The sequence below is a fragment of the Physeter macrocephalus genome, chromosome 11 (assembly GCF_002837175.3).
Source record: "Physeter macrocephalus isolate SW-GA chromosome 11, ASM283717v5, whole genome shotgun sequence".
Classification (NCBI taxonomy): Eukaryota; Metazoa; Chordata; class Mammalia; order Artiodactyla; family Physeteridae; genus Physeter; species Physeter macrocephalus.
Genome location: NC_041224.1, coordinates 19621661 through 19641796, shown reverse-complemented (window position 1 = coordinate 19641796; position 20136 = coordinate 19621661). Strand labels below are relative to the sequence as shown.

The 20136-nt window shown below is 36.7% G+C and overlaps 1 protein-coding gene across 1 annotated transcript in view; it reads right to left on the bottom strand.

Moving 5' to 3' along the window:
• The window catches only part of NEBL (nebulette), a 118290-nt gene that overhangs the window by 54301 nt on the left and 43853 nt on the right, over window positions 1-20136 (bottom strand). Inside the window, 8 exon segments of the mRNA XM_024129724.2 lie at window positions 213-246; window positions 249-329; window positions 2578-2688; window positions 5351-5461; window positions 7899-8006; window positions 9777-9881; window positions 14486-14587; window positions 16207-16320. Coding sequence (XP_023985492.1) covers window positions 213-246; window positions 249-329; window positions 2578-2688; window positions 5351-5461; window positions 7899-8006; window positions 9777-9881; window positions 14486-14587; window positions 16207-16320 — 766 coding nt within the window.

The window sequence follows — 20136 nt, the reverse complement described above, 5'->3', positions numbered from 1 at the left end:
TTCCCCAAGTTTTCTTTGATACACTTGAAGTTAATGAGCAAAGCAGAAACTGTAAATTTTCCCAGTAAGCATGATGGCTGCAGATGGTTTCCATTCCGAACTGTTAAACTAGTCACAGAAAGCTTTGGAAAATTTCATGTACTAATCAGTTTGTTATTATGATTTGTTAAGTTCCAAAATACGAGCCTCAGGGTCTGCATCACTCACTCTACTAAGCTCACTAGCTATCTCAGAAGCTCTGGTGGCATATGCAGAATTCCAAGGGCGTCAGTGCCAGCTTGCATTCCCTTCCCTTTAATTTTTGATTCCAGATCTTTCTTGTATTCTTTCTGTAAAAAAGCAACATTTTACAACATTCAGACACTCAGGGGACAAACATACATCTGTATTCAATGATACCAAAAATGGCTAAACATATTTTTTTTAAAAAGAAAACATAGTTTGCTTTGTACTATGAATGACCACCTAGAACTAAATTTTCTGAACCGCTTAGAACTGTATTCACTATTCTCACTGAAGAAGAGTATATACACTCTGAAGATTTTTATTATAAAAAGGCAATTGCCAGGTGAGAATCTGCACTGACAATTGTCTTGAGGCCTGAAGGATAGAGAGGCAAGTTTAAATGAGTTGATATTTTAGAAAGAAGACGGATTTTGAGGTCGGAGCACTCTTGGCTGTGTGTGTGGCGTTGAAGATGTTTCTTCACATTTCTGGCTTACTCATCTGCAGATGGGGATAATAATTCCTCCGTGCAGGATCGCTGTGAGGGTTAGTGAGACCGCGTGTAGCCTAGCGCCCAGCACAGAGCGGGTTCTCAGTAACTGAGAGCTTTTTCTGGTCTTTTACTCCTGTACTCACATGCTAAGACCTGCTACTGTGTTGCCATTCAACTTTCACTGGCTGAACTCGGCCACTGAGAGTTTAAAACAACTTTTCCAAGTATTATTGACAAGTGATTTACAAGATCTGACTCTGAATGTCACTGGACATGTCACCACAACAGAAGAATTTGTAGAAAACTACTAACGCACGTAAGTGTAATGACAATATTAGCCAAAGACATCGTGGCGGACAGCTGCTGTTTCTACCCGAACAGCATCTATTCCTCCCTCTTCCGGCAAAAAGTTCTACAATTTTCTCTTGAGGCATTACCTCTAACCCCTCTCAATCCATAAACTTTGGGTGGGTTGATTTCCTACTACCCACATATACTTTTAATTCCACTAAAATGCTTTTAATGTTTCCTTTAATTTATGTAAAGAACACTAGCCAAAGACGAACGTAAATCTTTAAAAACACATATCAATTTAGAATATTTTATATTTAAAATGTCATTAAACTACCTAGAAAGTTAACTGACTCCTGACTCCAGACTTGATAGGGTCAAGTGTGGGCACAGGACAGAAGGTGACCCAGTGAGATTCAATCCTTAGACCTTAATCCTATTTTAAAGAAACAGATCTCACTTCCTACTGAGATTAGTGGCCACAGATATGAGTTATCCTGTCGTGAAGAGGGGCCATCACATGGAAGCAGCCTCTCACAAATGAAGCAACTATGAAGATAACAGAACTGAGGGATGAAGGAAGAGAGACAACATTCGAATTCCAACCTGAAGGAAACCTGATCTTCGGATTTCTCTGTTCTTAAACCAAAACAAAGTTTCTTTGTTGCTTAACCCAGTAATGAGTTGGGTTTCTATCATTTGCGACCTAACAGGGTCATCGCCATCATCACCACCACCATCATCGCCGCCATTTATTAACATATGGGGATAAAGCTTTAAATTTTCTCACTGCTAAAGTCAGCCAGATTCTCCTCAAAGCACAGTGCCATTATTTACTATTAAAGTAATGGCATAACACAAGGATTAAAGGATTTAAAGCACTTCAGAGGCACTTCATTCTTAGAAATTTCACGTAAAGTAAGTAATGGCCGCTATCATTTTATACAGAGGTTTAACGTGGACTCACTCAGTAGCTAGGCAAGGACTAGGACAGTCATTTTGTTTATGGGCAGGAGAGCATGGGAACTTTTAAACTACAGTGATTGACAGACCATGATAACACACCTTCCTAATACGCCTTTCACTTGTTTAAAAGATGAAGTTAAACCTTATTAAATTATTTTGGTTAATTATACAGAATTTTCTCTAAAAGGAGGAAATGGTCATTTGTCTCTCACCACATAGACAGGAGATGGTGAGCAACGTTTTTGTTAATTCATTGATTGGGAAAAGACTATTAGGTCATAGCTGCTTATAATCATCTCACACATAAAAGCTGTGGAACATTTATACTGCATACAGTTGACCCTTAAACAACAAGAGGATTAATCCACCTATTACTTACCGTCGGCTCTCCACATCCAAGGTTCCTCAGCATCCACAGATGCGACCAACCACGGACCGTGGAGTACTGTAGAATTTACAATTGAAAAATACATATAAGGGGACCTGCACGGTTCAAACCCATGATGTTCAAGGGTCAACCGTAAAATCTCTGAGAAAGATTTACAGACAAGGAAATCAGCTGAAAATTCATACATTCTCAATTGTTAAATAAATGTACTCACCTCACTAGCCATTTCAGACGCACGTTTTGCTCTCTGAATGTCAAGTACTCCTGAATTAAGTTCCATTCCTTTCCCTTTTATTTCATTTTCCAAATCTTTTTTATATTCCTTCTATGAGACAAGAATATTACTGCTTGAAATTTACTAGGAAACTCTAATTTATATATTGTTTTACATGTTTTCCAGAGACCACAGAAAGAAAATATTTCTAGAAAGGAATGAACCAGATTTCTGAGCATTCATGCTCTTATTTCCCACAGATACTTCATTTTCTTTTTTAATCATGTTTGAATGGCTTCCAATATTATCAGTCTTTTTTCTTCCATCCTTTCCTCTCGTATATTTTGGTACCATATTGGTGCCATATTTTAAAAAGACATCTTCCCTTTAAATGGTGAGGAAGATCTTAGGAATGCATGTCTCTTACTAATTATTTGAAGTATTTCTTTGAAAGCTGTCTATAAAATGTGAATCATCCAAAGAACATAATTGGAAAAGAATGAAAAATTACAAAATCAAAAGGACTGATATGGCCAAAATTTTTTTAAAGTTTCCATCTTATTCAAAGATTTGTAAAACCAAATAATTTCCTACAGATTGATAATATATAGTATGAATTTCGTCCATTTTAATATATTTTAAGTAGATCCAAATGTCTTTACTAATCCTTACATATAACATGGGTTTTTGTGTGTGTGCTAATGAATTCCTTGTCTTCTTACTAATTGAATTATGAAAACAATATATATCTTAATCCAATTCAACTAAGCTGCCTTTATGACTAACTTGTCAGATGAAAGATGAGACTTCCTTTAATGATAAGAAATCATGTTCTAGTTAATTCTAGGATTCATTTGATGTTATTTTCTCTTTGTCCAGTTTAATTAAATTAGCCGGTACTCTGCTTAACTAATAGCCTACAAGACACCGTAATGACCTGCATGTAATTTTGGAAAGAGCTCTGGAGTCAAATGACCTGGATGAAAGTCAGACTTCTTTTACTTATTTGGTCATGTGACCTTCAAGAGAACTTTAAGGAACTGAGCCTTGATTTCCACACCAACAAAATGAAAATAAAAGTACTTGTCCTACCAGGGGCAAGGACAATTGATGAAATCAAATGAAATGAAGTATAAAATGATACTCTGAATACTTTAAATGGCAACAGAAATGCAAAGACCGTAAAGAATGAGAAGACAATTTAAAGCTAAATGCTCACAATTTCAAAGGGAAGTCACAATTTCATTAAGTTACTGAGTCTCTTTCTAAAATTAGACATCACTAAAACTTAATTAAAAGATTTTTAATCATCGTCTCTAGGCTTTTTTCCTACACTGATGCATACATTCTGAATCAATAAGTCTAAAATAAGATTCACTCAAAAAGAAAAAGAAAAGAGAATAGCGATGTCATGTATTTTTAAAGTCTTTTTTTTTTTCTGGCCACGCCATGCAGGATCTTAGCTCCCTGACTAGGGATCGAACCCAGGCCGCCTGCAATGGAAGCACAGAGTCCTAACCATTGGACTACCAGGGAATTCTTAAGTCATTTATGATTCTCAAAATAGATCTCACATTGTCATTTGTATGTAAATAAGAAAAAGATTCCCCTTTAAAAATTCATATAAATAGTGCATATTTTTTAAATGGAAGACAATAATAGCAGGAAGCTGCCACATGATCACCCTTAACTTCAAAAGATTTTATAGGATCTAGAAGTGAGAAGAGGTAGGGTAGCAAGGACTCTCTTCCATAAATTATATGCCTATTTCAGCCCAGCATAAATTACAACAATGAATCACATTAAATTTCTAAAAGCAGTTAAATGGTAAAGGCCAGTTGGCATTTGCTTATTAAAAAAGTTCATGATGATTCATGTCTGTGTAGGTAATTATACTCCAATTTATTTCACTGGTTTAAGACATTTCTTTCAGGAATAGTTTCTTCAGTTCAAAATTCTGGATGAAATGGAGTTCTCTAATGCTTTCTCTTAATGTAAAGAGGATCTATTTAAACAGGGAATGGAAAGAGCTCCAGGTTACTTAGCAACCATTTAAAAAAAAAAGAAACAAAAACAAAACTTTTAAACTGTGAACATGATATTTTTAATTGTTAGATTAGAGGGCCTTAATGTTCAACAAATTTAATACACTGTGAGCCAAAATGTACCGCTAAGTTTGGGGGTTGGGAGGAAGTCCTGCTGAGTATAAAATGAAAAATGGACATGAATTCCTATGTTCTATATGCTAAAGATATTATTTTTCCCTACTTAGAACAAAAACCACTTATAAATGTACCATTTATCCAGACTGTCACATATAAGCACCTCATTTCTGATATCAAATGTCATGAGAATGCTGCAGGGAAGTCACAGGAAAAAATGGTTCTAATACATGTTTTTACAATAACTAAATTTGAGAGAATCAAGCTAGCCTCACCCATATTGAAAATATTTTTTTGAAAAACTAACTTCTATAAAGCTGTAAAACTACTTATAGAGCTTCTAAGCTACAACCCAAACACAAAATCAAACTATTTTTCAAGTTTTTCCAGGAAATCTGGGTAATTTCTTCCCTCATCTTTAAATGGAAATGTTAACACTTACCTGTTTTTAATGAAAATGGAAAACTCGATTAGTAAAGCTCAAAGTGAGGGAAAGAGTAATGGATGAATAACTCAAACACAGAATTAGTAGAGAATTGTTTAGTACCTATTTCCTGGGTTATTTCTTTAAATGTCTTTCGTAGAACTGCATAGCAATAGTAGGATCATACCTCCTTCAGAAGGCTGGTGATGTACTTTACATGTAAAAACTCTGGAGTCTTGTCTAAATCCATCGATGACCTTCCTTTAATCTCCTTCTCAAAATCCTCTCTGTAAACTTTCTGTTAGATAAGACCATATGATTTTAAATTTAGAAAATATTAGTGACTGTTGAAAAGATAATAGAACAAGGGTTCCCGGAACAAAATTGATGTTTTTCATATATAATTCTACCACCTCTGAGTATTTTATTTACAGGAAAATAACTCCAACTTTATCATAAATTTTAGAATTCTACCAAACAAAAGCAGGCTCTTCAAGTACACCGGCTCCCTCTAGGAAAGCATTCTGAGATGGGCTACTTAACATCTCAGACTCTGGTATTGACATCAGCCCATTTCAGGAGGAGAACCAATACAACTGGCTATTTGACCGGATCACCTGATTGGTTCACCCAAAAGATAGTGGATCCACCCACTGGAAGAAAATCTAGAGGCATGGAAATCCACTCAAACCAAAGTAGAATGAACGTTTATGTCCTCATCATCCCTCTTAAATGTTAGTCTTATGTGAATTCAAGGAAGACCATTTCTGGAAATTCCCTGGTGGTTCAATGGTTAAGACTTGGCACTTTCACTGCCGAGGGCTGGGGGGCGGGGGGAGGAGGGGGGCGGTCGGTGGGGGGTCAATCCTTGATCCGGGAACTAAGACCCTGCAAGCAAGCTGCGTGGCGCAGCCAAGAAAAAAAAAAAGACCATTTCTAAAATGTAATGGAGGCTGGAGGAGATTTTCCTTTAATGATTTTGGCATTGAGAATATTTCTCTACCATCTATGGAGCTGATATGAATCAAGTTACACTGTGAGGAGAATCTTATCTGGAACCTGATAAACTGTTCTTTGGGTAAGAGTTCACGACAAGAAATGAAAGAGGATTGCGGAGGGCCTAAATCCATAGCCCCATCTGCCTTTTTGACATTGCCACCCTTTGGTTATTAGGCTCTACATTCTACATTTGAGCTAGGCGTTTGAAAATCAATGGAAACCCGGGATTCATGACTATAAAAACAGTCTCCCTAAATAACAAAAATATCCATCCATGTGAAATATTTATCAGACAAACAAGGGTCCAGACTTTACCAACTAAATATTCTATTCAAATTGCAACACAAAGATCATACCAATAAATAAATTCTGCATGAATTTATTCCTATTAATGCAAAATGAAAAGCTATTTCCAGGATCATTATGTACTTATTACAGGGATAGGTAATTGTACACAGAAATTCTCCAAACTGTGAGGGAGGATAAGAGAATAGGCTGTCCCCTCCCCTACATTTGAGTTACACATGGCCATTTACCATTTAACAAACAATCCAGGAATAGCCGTGAGAAATAGATGCTCTGTAAAAACTAACAGAGCTAATTAAGAAGAAAACATCCTGAATTAAAGGAACTACAGACACACCAAAGAACAATGATGAGAAGTGGTCCTCTTTATGTGGAACTAACTGAGATCATAGTTATATAGCTGAATCTAGGGCATTTTGAGGCCAAAAATGACTCTAAAAAATGAAATACAAATATATGTATATTTATTTATTTCATATTTTTCACTTCAAAAGGCCCTTCTCTGAAAAAAAAATTATTTGACAGAAGTAACTCACTAAGGAAGATTGATGATGACTTGAACTGGCCAGTATATGACTAGAAATAGAAAAAAACACTGAAGTATGCTTTTTGTAGGAGAGCTCTATTTGTGGAACAGAAGACAAAGAACTTTTCAAAGCCAGATTTAGAGATTTCTTCTAGAAAACACACTGGCTAAACCTACATCTGGCATGAGAAGAAAGTGAGAGAAGCTTAATTATAGGCTATAACAAAAACATTAGTGGTCTTTCCTGAGTTCATACTTAGCTTTACCTGTGGGAGGCTCTTAAAGAAGCACACGGTCAAGCTTATCCCTTAGGAATAAGAACCATCTCTTGTATCTACTTCACTGGTCCTGCATTTAAAGACATCTTCCACATCAAACTTTGTCTAAGATTTTTAGATATATTATTTTTCTAGTATAAAATTTATCTGCCAATTTATACAGAATAAATTATAGAGTATAAATCTTTATAGGATAAATGTGGTTCAAAGATATTTTCCATTGGAAGATTTCTTTCTCCTCAAGCCCTGATGAGCAGAAACATAATTGCTGAGCCTAAAAATCTAATAGCCAATGGCTATAACTTAAGGGAAAACATGTCTCAGCCTCTGCAAAGGATAATTCTCCCCTAGTGACAATACCAGAAATCAGAATAGCAAAAATTGAAAGCCAATATTAATGAAAGACCCACACAGTCCCCAACGTAAGTTAATTCCACAGCATATAATAAATGTATAACTACAGTTAAACATTGAAGCTGATTTACACCTAATGTCAGAAACAGCCAACCAGTGCAGTGTACTTTCTTCCGGACCCACTAAACATTCTGAACCACTCTACTGGTTCCTTTCAATGATAAAACATCAAATTTGCATTAAACAGTTGATAACAAAACAAAGGGACCCACCTCACTCTGCATCTTCTGAGCCTCCTTTGAAGCTTGATATGATGGTGTCTCAACAAATTCAAGCATTGATTTCCCCTTGTTTTTCTCATACTCTTCTTTGTACTTAACCTTCATTGAAAAACAGCATAAAAGGCGCATAAAGCTCACAAGCCCTTACACAAATAGAGCGGAGTCAAATAAATATCTGTGCAAAACCAATCACCCTATTTTCTAAAATCACATTCTTCTGGCCATTTAGGTTGATGACTGGGTTCTCTGCGGTTAATGATATACAATGAAAGTAAACAGGTAATATATGAAAAATTTTAAGGGATAAAAATGACTTAGAACTAAATAATGTAGTTCTAGGACTTGTATAAGTATTCAGACAGCTGGGATATATAGATATGTATCATATACGTGGGGTTACATATGTATACACATATGTTATACACACAGGTATAGGTACATATACAGAGAGAGAGAGACAAAGAGACAGAGAGGCTGAGACAGAGAAAAAAGGAGAGAGAAAAAAGAGAGAGAGAGAGAGAGAGAGAGATCCCCGTGATAACTTTGAATGCCTAGCAGTAAATCATGAACAAGAAAAACACAGCTGTGATTCTTTCTGACAAAGGAAAGATAGCGTTCTTTGGAACTGCTGAATTTTTCCATAGACACTGAGCGAAACGCACACACAGAGCTTTTATGTGACTTCTTTCAGTTTCACTAAGCATTATTGAATAATATCATAACATGAATTATTTATTTCAGTTACAACCAATCCCCATCTTATTTCGGTTTATAAAACGATCAATATTTTCTATCGCCTAAAAACAAAAACTAGAATTATATTCTGTAAGCTGTCAGAGTGGTCGGCTTTTTCAGCAATATACCTTTTTAAATTAAATTCACAGAAAAGTTTTGATCATGATTCATTTCATTCAGAAATGTATTTTCATTAAAATCCTTAGGTATAATAATTACTTATGAAATTGGTTCTTAAGTTGTATTATAATAATAATTTTAATGGTAATTAAATCCAAAAGAACCTTTTCAAAACTCAGAACTTTGTGGTGGCAGGAAATATAACAAATTTTTAAATTCCTATTTTTAGGAATACTTTTGTTTTAGAGAAGTATAATAGAATGATCGATGAGAGTGTGTGAAGTATAATAACACATTATGTCAGGAAAAAATTTTGTGGGGAAAACGAAATAAAAGTAAGAACAGAAGAGAAAAACACATACATTTCCAAACCTTAAAGGAGAGCTGGTTTGTATATTTTTTTAATAAATGAAGGTGGATATCAAATCATTATGGAATTTATGTTCCATGGGATACATTTAAAAGAGTGATGTAAAATTTTATCTTAATAGATGCTGGAAATAACATCTTTTGCAACCATTGAAATTCAGAACCAAAAAAAAGTTATCAACTTTAAAGTGTTCAAGAAAAAAGATATTTTTAAAGATTTCTTTCAGAGTACATAGAACTTCATAGTCGAAAGAAACATTAACGTAGAATACACTGGTAAGATAGTTGTTCCTTTTTAATACACTTATAATTGAACTGAGAAATTATAATGAACTCTGTGCCTGGAAAATTACTTTTGCAGCTCAAAATGACAAATCAGTACACTATAAAATTGAAATTATGAGATATGATCATCATTTAATTAATTAACTCATATATTATAAGTTTTAACTTGAATATAGTAACTACAATATTATGAAATGCCTGCATATGAAACATGGTTCAAGCTTCCCCAGCCCAATAAATATAGAGAGCGCAGTGTTTGAGATTTTTTTCACGACGCACATTCCCTCCAGCAGCTGCACATTCTCGGTCCAGGTGCCCGGCAGTGAGTGTTACAGGGTCTGGGTTGGGGAGGTCTCATACCTGACTCTGGAGCACGGCATTGCCTTTATGGTGCAGGTGTTCCACAGCGTCCGCGTCAAAATGATACATGCCTTTGTTTTCCTCAAAAAGCTTTCTATACTCTCGCTAAAATAGAGAACAGGAAAATAAAGTCAGAATAAAAGAGGCTGATGAGAGCAACTAACACTTAGGAATGCAAACTGAAAAACGCAAGCCAACAAGAACTGCAAAGCTACCACCACGTTCCCATGGCTGGTTGTACAGGTTTCTGACCCTGCGCTAAACCGACAATGCAAGATAGACCAGCTCTAGGTGGTCAATGTGAACAGCATCTAAAACACTCAAGAGAAGCAGAGGACAACTGGCTGTAAACACAATGTAAAAGATATTTGCGACACTGAGGAGTGACAACAGAAAACCCGTGACTTGCGTGAACAGGCAAAGTGGGCAAAGTAAAGGCAACTTGTCCTGCCCTTATTCTAGAAGAGAAATGTATTTAATTTCATCTACAAGAAGAGAAGGAAAGAAAAGAAGAAGGAACATAGGAACGGAAAGCTGGAGCCAGGAAAGAAAAATAAGCTGTATACAACAGTTCAGCTCTGAGAAAGACTGGGGTTCATAAGGAAAATGAGAGGATGAGAAATAATTCAACTAATTTTCCTAAAAGGAGAGGGTAGGAGGTGCCTGGAAGAGAAACTGAGGAATCTGGGTATGGTTGGTTGCATTTTTAAGGTGAAGAAATTGGATTAAGACATTATTTAGACATACAGACAAAAAGGTGAATTTGGGGCTTCCCTGGTGGCGCAGTTGTTGAGAATCCGCCTGTCAATGCAGGGGACACGGCTTCGAGCCCTGGTCTGGGAAGATCCCACAGGCGGCGGAGCAACTAAGCCCACGTGCCACAACTACTGAGCCTGCGCTCTAGAGACCACGAGCCACAACTACTGAAACCGGCGCACCTAGAGCCCATGCTCCGCAACGGGAGAAGCCACCGCAATGAGAAGCCCGCGCACCGCGATGAAGAGTGACCCCCGCCCGCCGCAACTAGAGAAAGCCTGTGCGCAACAACGAAGACCCAACGCAGCCAAAAATAAATAAATAAAATAAATGTATTTATTTAAAAAAAAAAAAAGGTGAATTTGGAAGAGACCAGAATGGATAAGGATGCCAAATTTGGCAAGTGTAGGACTCTAAATACAACAGGCAGCAATAAGACAAAAATTGTTTCCTGATTTTTATCACTGGAGATTGGACACTTAGTTATTTTGCCTTATTTGGAAGAGACTTTTAGAGGTAAATGGTAACTCTCAAAGACTTTTAGAGGTACATGGTAACTCTCAAAGACTCACGTCTACAGAGACTTAAGCTAAAGTTTGTTGCTCCTAACACAATGAGGATTTCAGTGAAAATGGCAGTTTTGTGTCGAGTGGAGGGAGAGGTAAGCAGCATTTGAAAGGGAGCAGGAAAGAGCTAGGACATTTGGGTCTCAGGAGATGCTCCAGCGATCTGACGGTGAAGCAGGAAGAAGGCCCAGTGCCAGGGATGGGAAGGACGGAAGGTCCAAGTGGCCAACCCATGAAAACTGCTTTCCCTGGGGCTGCAGCAATGGTCCCCAGAGGCATTTTCAGCCAATTAGGGAACTAGGACATGTGTCTCCCCAAACTCTAACCAGAATACATTACGGAGGATAGCACCCCCAGGAAGCTCATGAAAATGTTCACATAGTACATCTTGACACAAGAGAACAAGCTCTAAATAAATTTTGGCTTCTCTACTAATTTTTTTTAAAAAAGATAATTTCAAAAAATAACAGTATACTTAGAGATGTCATAATTTGATTACAAATTATTTCATAATATATATTTATAAAAGAGTTATGAACTGAATGTAACCAGCTAGGATACATTCCATTACTAAGTTAAAATCCAGAACTAATAAAGTGTGGGATAACGGGTATATACTGAGAAAAGGTCAAAAACCACTGTCCCTAACTCAATGATCTATTGTAGTTACAGAGAATTTCAGAAACTCCTATTTTAAAACCAAAACAAAACCACCCTATTTGAACTAAGATCTGCAAAAGATTACCAATACTTGCTTTTTCTTATATAATAGTCTCTGTTGCCTCCTAGTGGGAATTACACAGAGTGACACACAATATATATTTTTAATTTATGCAGTTATAAAAGAAACTGAAAGCTAATAGAGCTCTATTTTCCAAAGGAAAATGTTCTCTCAAAAATTTAATCAGTATGGCTGTACAAACTCATAAGGCACTAATTTTACTCTACACACTACAATTTTTTAAATTATGATTTATACCAAAGACATTCAGAGGTCTTTAAAAAAACAGCCATTTATAACAAACTGAAAACTAATTCTGGCAGAATGTCTGTTTAAGCATTCCCTTACTCAATCTTTTAATAAAATTAAGTTGCCTTTATAAATCAACAAAATCCCAATTCTCTTTACATTAAAATTTAAAAGAAGGCAATTCTGATGTACAATAAATTCGAGCCAGTGTAACACTGTGCAACTTTAATAAGTAGAAACTTCAGAGTAACACCTTTTTTGGCTCAAACTTTCTCTTCCATGAAGTAACCGTTCAGTCACAATTCTATGACTGAAGGGGAAAAAAAATCTATAATCCAGGCAAAAGCAACCTGAATGAAGGTTTAAACTTTATAAGTGGTATACAAAACAAGTGGAATATACAAATTTGGTGGGTTTTCTCTGTTGAAGAGAAAATAGAAACAATTACTATTATTGCTTTTCACCACTATTATAAAATAAAGGTCAATATTTTTTAAAAGAAATATTGCCTATGAGTGGCATGCCTTTTTTCTAGCTACCAAGTTTTTGAATTACCACCACGATATTTTTGTTGGCTTATTTACACATGAAACCTTGTGTCCTAAGGAAATTTAACCCAAATAGGGATGAGAAAGAATCCCAGGTCAAATGTTACTGCAATGATCAAACTGGATGAGCAAAGACTAAACATGAAGAAAGCAGAGGCTCAGAGCACAGAAACATACTGATTTTTAGAAGCATACCTATGAGTCGTGGCAGAAAATGTATAACTGAAACAGAGCCACTCAAGGAACAGAGGCATGTGTGCAGAGGAGGTGGGGATAAGCATTGAAATGGCAGGACAGCATGAATTAAGCATCCAGGGACTGAGTCTAATTCTGTGCCTGACCCAACCTTCATCCCTGCTCAACAGACAGGAAAGAATAATGGACTGCTTTTCCTCCAGAGACCAGTGATAATTAATTAAGTAAGTAATCTCCGTGAATACAAATTATTTACACGCAGATTACATTTCAAGAAGAAAAGAGGATTACAAAGTAATGAACAGAAGTTTCAATATATCAAAGCCAAGCGTAGACATTTTTAACCTGAACTGAAGCTGTTATCTCATTATTTAATGGTTTGGGAACCAGGTTTTTTTTTGTTGTTTTTGTTTTGTTTTGTTTTGTTTTTTTGCGGTACGCGGGCCTCTCACTGTTGTGGCCTCTCCCGTTGCGGAGCACAGGCTCCGGACGCACAGGCTCAGTGGCCATGGCTCACGGGACCAGCCGCTCTGTGGCATGTGGGATCTTCCCGGACCGGGGCACGAACCCGTGTCCCCCGCATCGGCAGGCGGACTCTCAACCACTGCGCCACCAGGGAAGCCCGGGAACCAGGTTTTGACTACAGATTTTTCTCATGCATGACCGTGGGTACATCTCTTGAAGATGACTGTTTTTGCTTTTTCACATTCTTTGCCAACATATCAATACTTTGCCATCAAATCTGTGCCTGATCCAAAGCAGATATATGATAAATTTGGATAATTTTTGAGTAATTATTAAAATAGGCACAGAAATAACTTGAGGTCAAATTAGAGTTCATCATCACCGTGGGCCATTCTGAGATGTAGGAAATACAGGCACAGGTGAGCCGGGTTCATCAGGAATGAGAGCCAGGGAAGTCAGGGTTCAGATGCACTGCGTGCTGGAAACAGCATGTAAGAGCTGAGCTCTGATGGAATGGACCGCTTGGCAGTGGACACAGATATTTTCATCAGGACATGAGGAAATCACCCTCTCCTCCTAGTTGTGTTGAAGAAAACATCGAAACCTTCATAAGAGTAAAAGTATAGCATCAACACAAACACCCTTGAAATTTATTGTTAGAGAAGATATAATTTAGACTAAGATAACTTTTATGCTACCGACTGAATACCAGACACTCTGCTCTGGCCTGTACAACATCGAAACCTTCATAAGAGTAAAAGTATAGCATCAACACAAACACCCTTGAAATTTATTGTTAGAGAAGATATAATTTAGACTAAGATAACTTTTATGCTACCGACTGAATACCAGACACTCTGCTCTGGCAGAAATAAAAGATCCCTGACTTAAGAGCCTGACCTCCAAGTGGCTTCCATCTACTACAGACAAAGAAAGCAGAAGGAGAAAGACAGAAAGGATGCTGTACAAACACTTGGAAGGGTAGCTCTTCAACAAGAAAGTTTGTATTCAAGAGATATTAAAGAGCTAGCTTTGTAAAGCAACAGCCTGGGTGGGACTTAAGCAAGACACTACGTTTCATTAAGTGAGTTACTGAGGGAGGGGTGAAAGCCGGGCTCGCCTAAGGAAAGCAGGTGCGCTCAGGAGCACTGCAGACACATCGGCTCCAGAGACTCACACGCCTACAGTTGTCAACAAACGACCACTTACTTCGCTGAGCATTTTGCTGGCTTTCAAAGCATGGTTTAAAAACAAGTTTGGGAGATCTGAAACTGGATCATGCATATTTTGAATGTCTTTCTTGTACGTCACCTATGAAAATAACATGGAACAAAATACCATCTAGGAGAAGAAAATATTACGCTTTTGCATTATGGCCGTTATTATTTTAAACACAACAAAAGTATTATTTAATGGGAAATTGACAAATGAATTTACAAGGAGCCACTAGGTGGTGCTCATTTACTACGGAATGAATAAAAGAAAACTACAGGGACTTGAAAATATTTTGCTAACTCCTTTTGTTTACGTGGTCAGAAAGGGTGATGCTAACAGAATCAAGTAACTTTAACAGAAATTCTGCTTTCAAAAAATAAAGAAAATAGAAACTTTACTCTTTAGAAATTACCACCATCTTTCAATTATATTTTGTGTCTATTTTAGAGCTTCTGGTGGTTTTCATCCTATTACTATAGAGAATGTTTCTTTTCTCTTTAATCAGCTGCTTTGGAAACATAGTAATAATAAAATGTTAATAATAGAAAACATCAAGCACTTACTGTGTAAGTAAGTAAACAAGTAAAAACTTTTCTGTTTAAACACTTTATATGTATTAAGTAATCTCCACAATCCTAGTAGGTAAATACTTTAAATATCCCCATTTCACAGATGAGGAAACTGAGGCACAAAGATGAAAGCATAATATTAAGTGGTGGAGCAAGATTCAAATCCAGGCAATGGATTCTAAACCTTGAGCTTTCAGTACTGTGCTCGAGGTTCCTTTAAGTATATCCCAACTCTATTTGCTTTATGTTTGTACACACACAAAAATAATCAAATAAGAAAAATAAATCATTATGATATTCCCAAAGGTCCTAAAAGACAGAAACACCTATTTCAATTGCTGGTAACAAAAGCTGGCTAATGAACACAAATTACAATACCTTCTAAACATTAATGAAAATAAAACATACCAAGTCCCAAGGATATGACAAGAGTTGAAAGGTTTAAATGCTCTAACAAAGCAACAGTTCAACAATAGTCAAACTTAACATTTAAAAAGGTACTCCATACATCATTCAATTATAGCAAAGTAATTGATTTTTTTCCATGTTTCTTTTTTTATACTCTTCCTAATTCTAATAAAAAAATTAAGACATCTTTTCTTATAAATTGAAACTTTACTTTTAAAGATATGAAATGAAAACAAAACTTACGAAGAGGTATTTCACAGAATTTACATAAGGGATAAGAAAGAAATTGTAAGCCATCTCAAGTACAATTTCTGGAAATTTCCTTATGATAAACTACTATGCACCAGGTATACTTTACAATATGCACAATTTCATGCATAATTACATGAGTTAACTATTGTCATAATCACTAATTTATGATACTACACACTACTTTTCTGAAAACCTATATAATCTATTTCTATTCTTGATCAGCTATAATAGTTTTATTAGCAATATTGTTCCTACTTATTAATTAATTAGTAATCAGTAACCATTAACAGTAAATTACAGTATGAAATTTTTCTCAGAAAAGCTTCAAGAAAACATGCTTCAGCTTTTTCTAAAATTATTTGGAAATTACATGATCTTGATTAAGTATCACAAGTACCACACAGCCAAGTCCGACAAAACAAGAATCAAAATATACTGAAAATAATCTTCTGTGAATTACAAGTCACGAGGCAGAAAGTAACTTACATTACTCGCCAGGGCAGTGGCCAGCTGACTTTGCCTAAAAGAAGCACTTTCAAGAGGATTGTAATGATGTTTCTTATCCTTCATTTCATTATCAAATTTTTCTTTGTATTTAACCTTCCATAAAAGAAACAAAAAGGATAAATTAAATAGCACATTTACCTTTAAGCTTTCAAAGTAACACGTCTGATTTTTAATTAGATCAGATAAAAACGACCTTAAAAATGTATGATAGCAAAAGTTTAAATTCCTGGTATTTCCCCCCACCCACCTCACCCACCCCCGTATAAAGCTTAATTAGGCATAAAGGGTTTTTTTAAATTAAAAAACACCTCTACTTGAACGTGGATCATAAATGCAATTAGGCATGAACTCAAATCCTATTAACAAGAATTACATACTAAAATCTGGGGATTTTTACATGTCAGTTTCCACTTCTGCATTCCTAACATTTATGATCAGTTAGAAATCAAGACCACAAATGTCTTAACATCTACATTTAGAAAATGGGTCCTAAATCTCAGAATTTGAATATTAATTTTCCTAAAAGAATTATTCCAAATGTAGGACATAGCTCATACCATGGTTTTTCTCGTCATTTCCCATTTGTTCAAAACCTCATTGTTAGGGATTACATTTTCTGAAACATCCTGGGTCTATTTAATGTCATTTTTCATTTCTCTGCTTTAACTCCACAACTGTATTCAGCGGCAGAACCATCTCCAATCTTCACTGTGGATTTTTTTTTTTAAGTAGTCTTAAGGCAACCAAAAGAAGGATTATCAACTTATCGTGTAGAACTATATTTTTCTCCATGAAGAGAGAAATACGTGAATGTATGTTACGATAACTAATTAGAATATATATACAAATTCTTTACAAAAATAAAACAAAAACAGCTAGTCTCATTTCACATCCGCTTTTATTCCTGTGGGCAGGAAAGGATGCACAAATCTTAAAAGCAGAAGTAAGCTCTCTTGTCTTCTCGTAATATTTTTATTATATAATGATCCTTACACTATTTTGCTTTCTTACAACATTCAGAATGCACCTTTATTCTACATCCTAAGCTCTGCCTTGCAGAAACCTTTACAAAAAAGCAGTTTGGGAATGGCTCATGTTACCTCTTTTAATCTAGTGTGTATTTATTGGGTGATGGTCTCCCTCAGGGACACATGCCGCGTACCTACGAGTGGGAGCTTGTGAAAACCCTGGTGGGAACACATTTGGAAAACATGTCAAGATAGTTCACAGGGAACATTTTCTGTTGCAGTTCCATTTGCTAATAATAACTTTTGATACTCAGTTTACCTTATAAATTCAAGCAAAATCTCGTTTGTTCTAATTAACAGGCAAGGTCTCCCTAAAACAAGAAAAACTTTGATTTTTAGAAAATTATTTTATCTTGAAATCAGGGCCAACATCACCAATGGAATAAATTTAGACCTCCTTTACTACTTTCCACAGTAGCTGGCACCAAAGCCAAGACTCTCCCTACCTGGTCCTCCCCTAAGCACACAATGCCCGTCCTCAGCACTCCTCTGCTGTGGCATTTTTCACAGTATTCTTATCCGTGTTTTTGTCTCTTCTGGGTTTTAGTGCCTGAAAGGTATTCACTTAATGATGATAGTAGATTCTCTGAACTGACTTCCCCTAGAATGGCACTCCCGATTCAGCCAGATTCACTAACACTTTCCACCTCCTGAGGAAAACAGGCTGCCTGATGCCACAGTGCCGCAAACACTCTCAGCTGGTAGCTGTTTCCGTCTAATCAACTGATTCTGCTATGTAACATGGGCTTGCATCATTTCTTGTCAGTTATTCGCAGTTCCCAACCTCAGGCACCATGAGTATCTTAGTTATGTATTAGCTAAAAGGCAAAACTTGAGCACAGAGAGCCCACCATACTGTCTTTGTACCCACCCCTGGGGTTCCCAGCACAATTACACTAAGCCCAGAGGCAACATGGAAGGAAGTGTTACTTGGAAATTAACCTGACACGTTCTCATCTGTTACATAACCTGGCAGCATTGACTCTTTCCAAGTAAATGCATAATTTCTGAAAAACAATAATCAATCTACATGGTAATGATTCCTTCCTTCCTCTATTCATTAAACATTGAGCCTGCACTGCGTTCCTACTATGAGTTAGGATGAGTTCCTACCTGAGGTTGGGAATGCTGCTATGACCCAGACACACTCCATCAGGCTTGGAGTCAGTAATCTCTTCCAAACGCAAATCTGATCAAGTCACATACATGCTTAAACTCACTTCTTATTGGGCTCAGCATGAAGACCAGGATCCCAGCCATGGCTACAAGGTTCAGTGGGACCTGGCATTCCCAGCTCTCCAATCTCCCCTTTAATTTCCGTCCTCCGGTCATCCTCGTGTTCTGAAGTTCCTCGAACATGCTGCACGTGCCCCTCTCTGGCCTTCCGTATGCTGTCCCCTCTGTGTCAGATTAATTTCCAAGTAACACCCCCTTCCGTGTTGTGTCTGCTCCTAGTGTAACTGTGCTGAGAACTACAGGGGGTACAAAGGCAGTCTGATGGGCTCTCCGTGCTCAAGGATGATATGACCTATTTTTGCCATTTAGCTAATACATAACTAAGACACTCACGATGTCTGAGGCTGAAGAATATGAATAATTGAAAGAAAACTTGTTGCCAGTCAGCTCTGCTCAGCTGGGTTAACTGATTAGATTTAAATACTTCAATACAAACAGAACCCTGCATTTTTTCACCTGATGTTTTACAAGACACACTTTTAGTAATACTAACCTATTATTAAAGGTGAGTTTCCCCTGGAAATACAAGATTAGACTATTTTCTAAGTTTTGGACATATTTGAATTATCTGTGTATGTCTGCTCTCCCATTAGACAGTGAGCAAGAAATAGATTTTTATTCATTTTTGTATCCCTAGTGCCTGACACAGTGCTTTGAATGGATTTGGCACTTAATATATGTTTATTAAAGAAACATACAAATTAAAGAGAAAATGATAAGCAATCAACTCTCTTTTAGGACTCAGAATGAGTCATACCCTGAGGCAGGTGTTGGAACTATATATAATACTTCTCTAATTTCCCAAGTCTGTCCTCCAACACACACCCTCCACAGTCATTGATAAATTGGTTTGAACAACATCCTATTAGGAAGAAAAAAATGCAAAAGGAAATGAAAAACAATAGATATAAAAATAACATTTTGCATCTGTATCATACTTTATAGTTCCTGCCAGACTTTTACTCATTCATTCATTCAAGAATTATTTATCTAACGCATGCTCTACATCACTTACTATGCTGAAGAGTTCTATACTGAAGAGATTTGGGAATCGGGCGGTAACTGTCTTCAAACATTTGCAAAAACAGAAAAATAGCATTTGTTCTACTACAAAAGGTAAAGCTACTGTTGATAGGTAGAAGTTGCAGCCAACGAGATTTCTGCTGGTTATAAGGAAAATGTTCTATCAGCTGAGCTGTCCACCAGTGGAACAGCTTTCCTGTTCTGTCTTCCCCTTCTGCTTTCCTGCTCAAATCGCTGCTCCCTACCTCCTCCCAATGTTCACCTGAATAATTTCTACACATCTTGCATCTGTCCAAATGTAACTTCTTTCTGAAAGCCCTCTCTGACCTTCTAAACTATAATATTTACTGTGGATATATTTTTGAAGCACCCCAAATTTACCTGGTCATGCATCACACATTGCTGCGATTATCTGCAAAACTGTCTCTGCAGCTGGTCTCCCCCATTAGACTCTAAGCTTGGTGAAGGCATGGGCTGTGTATCTGTTCTGTTCACCCTTGAAAATCTAACCCCGAGTATAGTGTCTGGCATGTAATATCTGGTTCAGGAACTGTTCTGTTTGAATGAATAAGTGGATGGATTACATTGAGAAGGGATTCTTTCATTGAAAAGCAGGACCAGG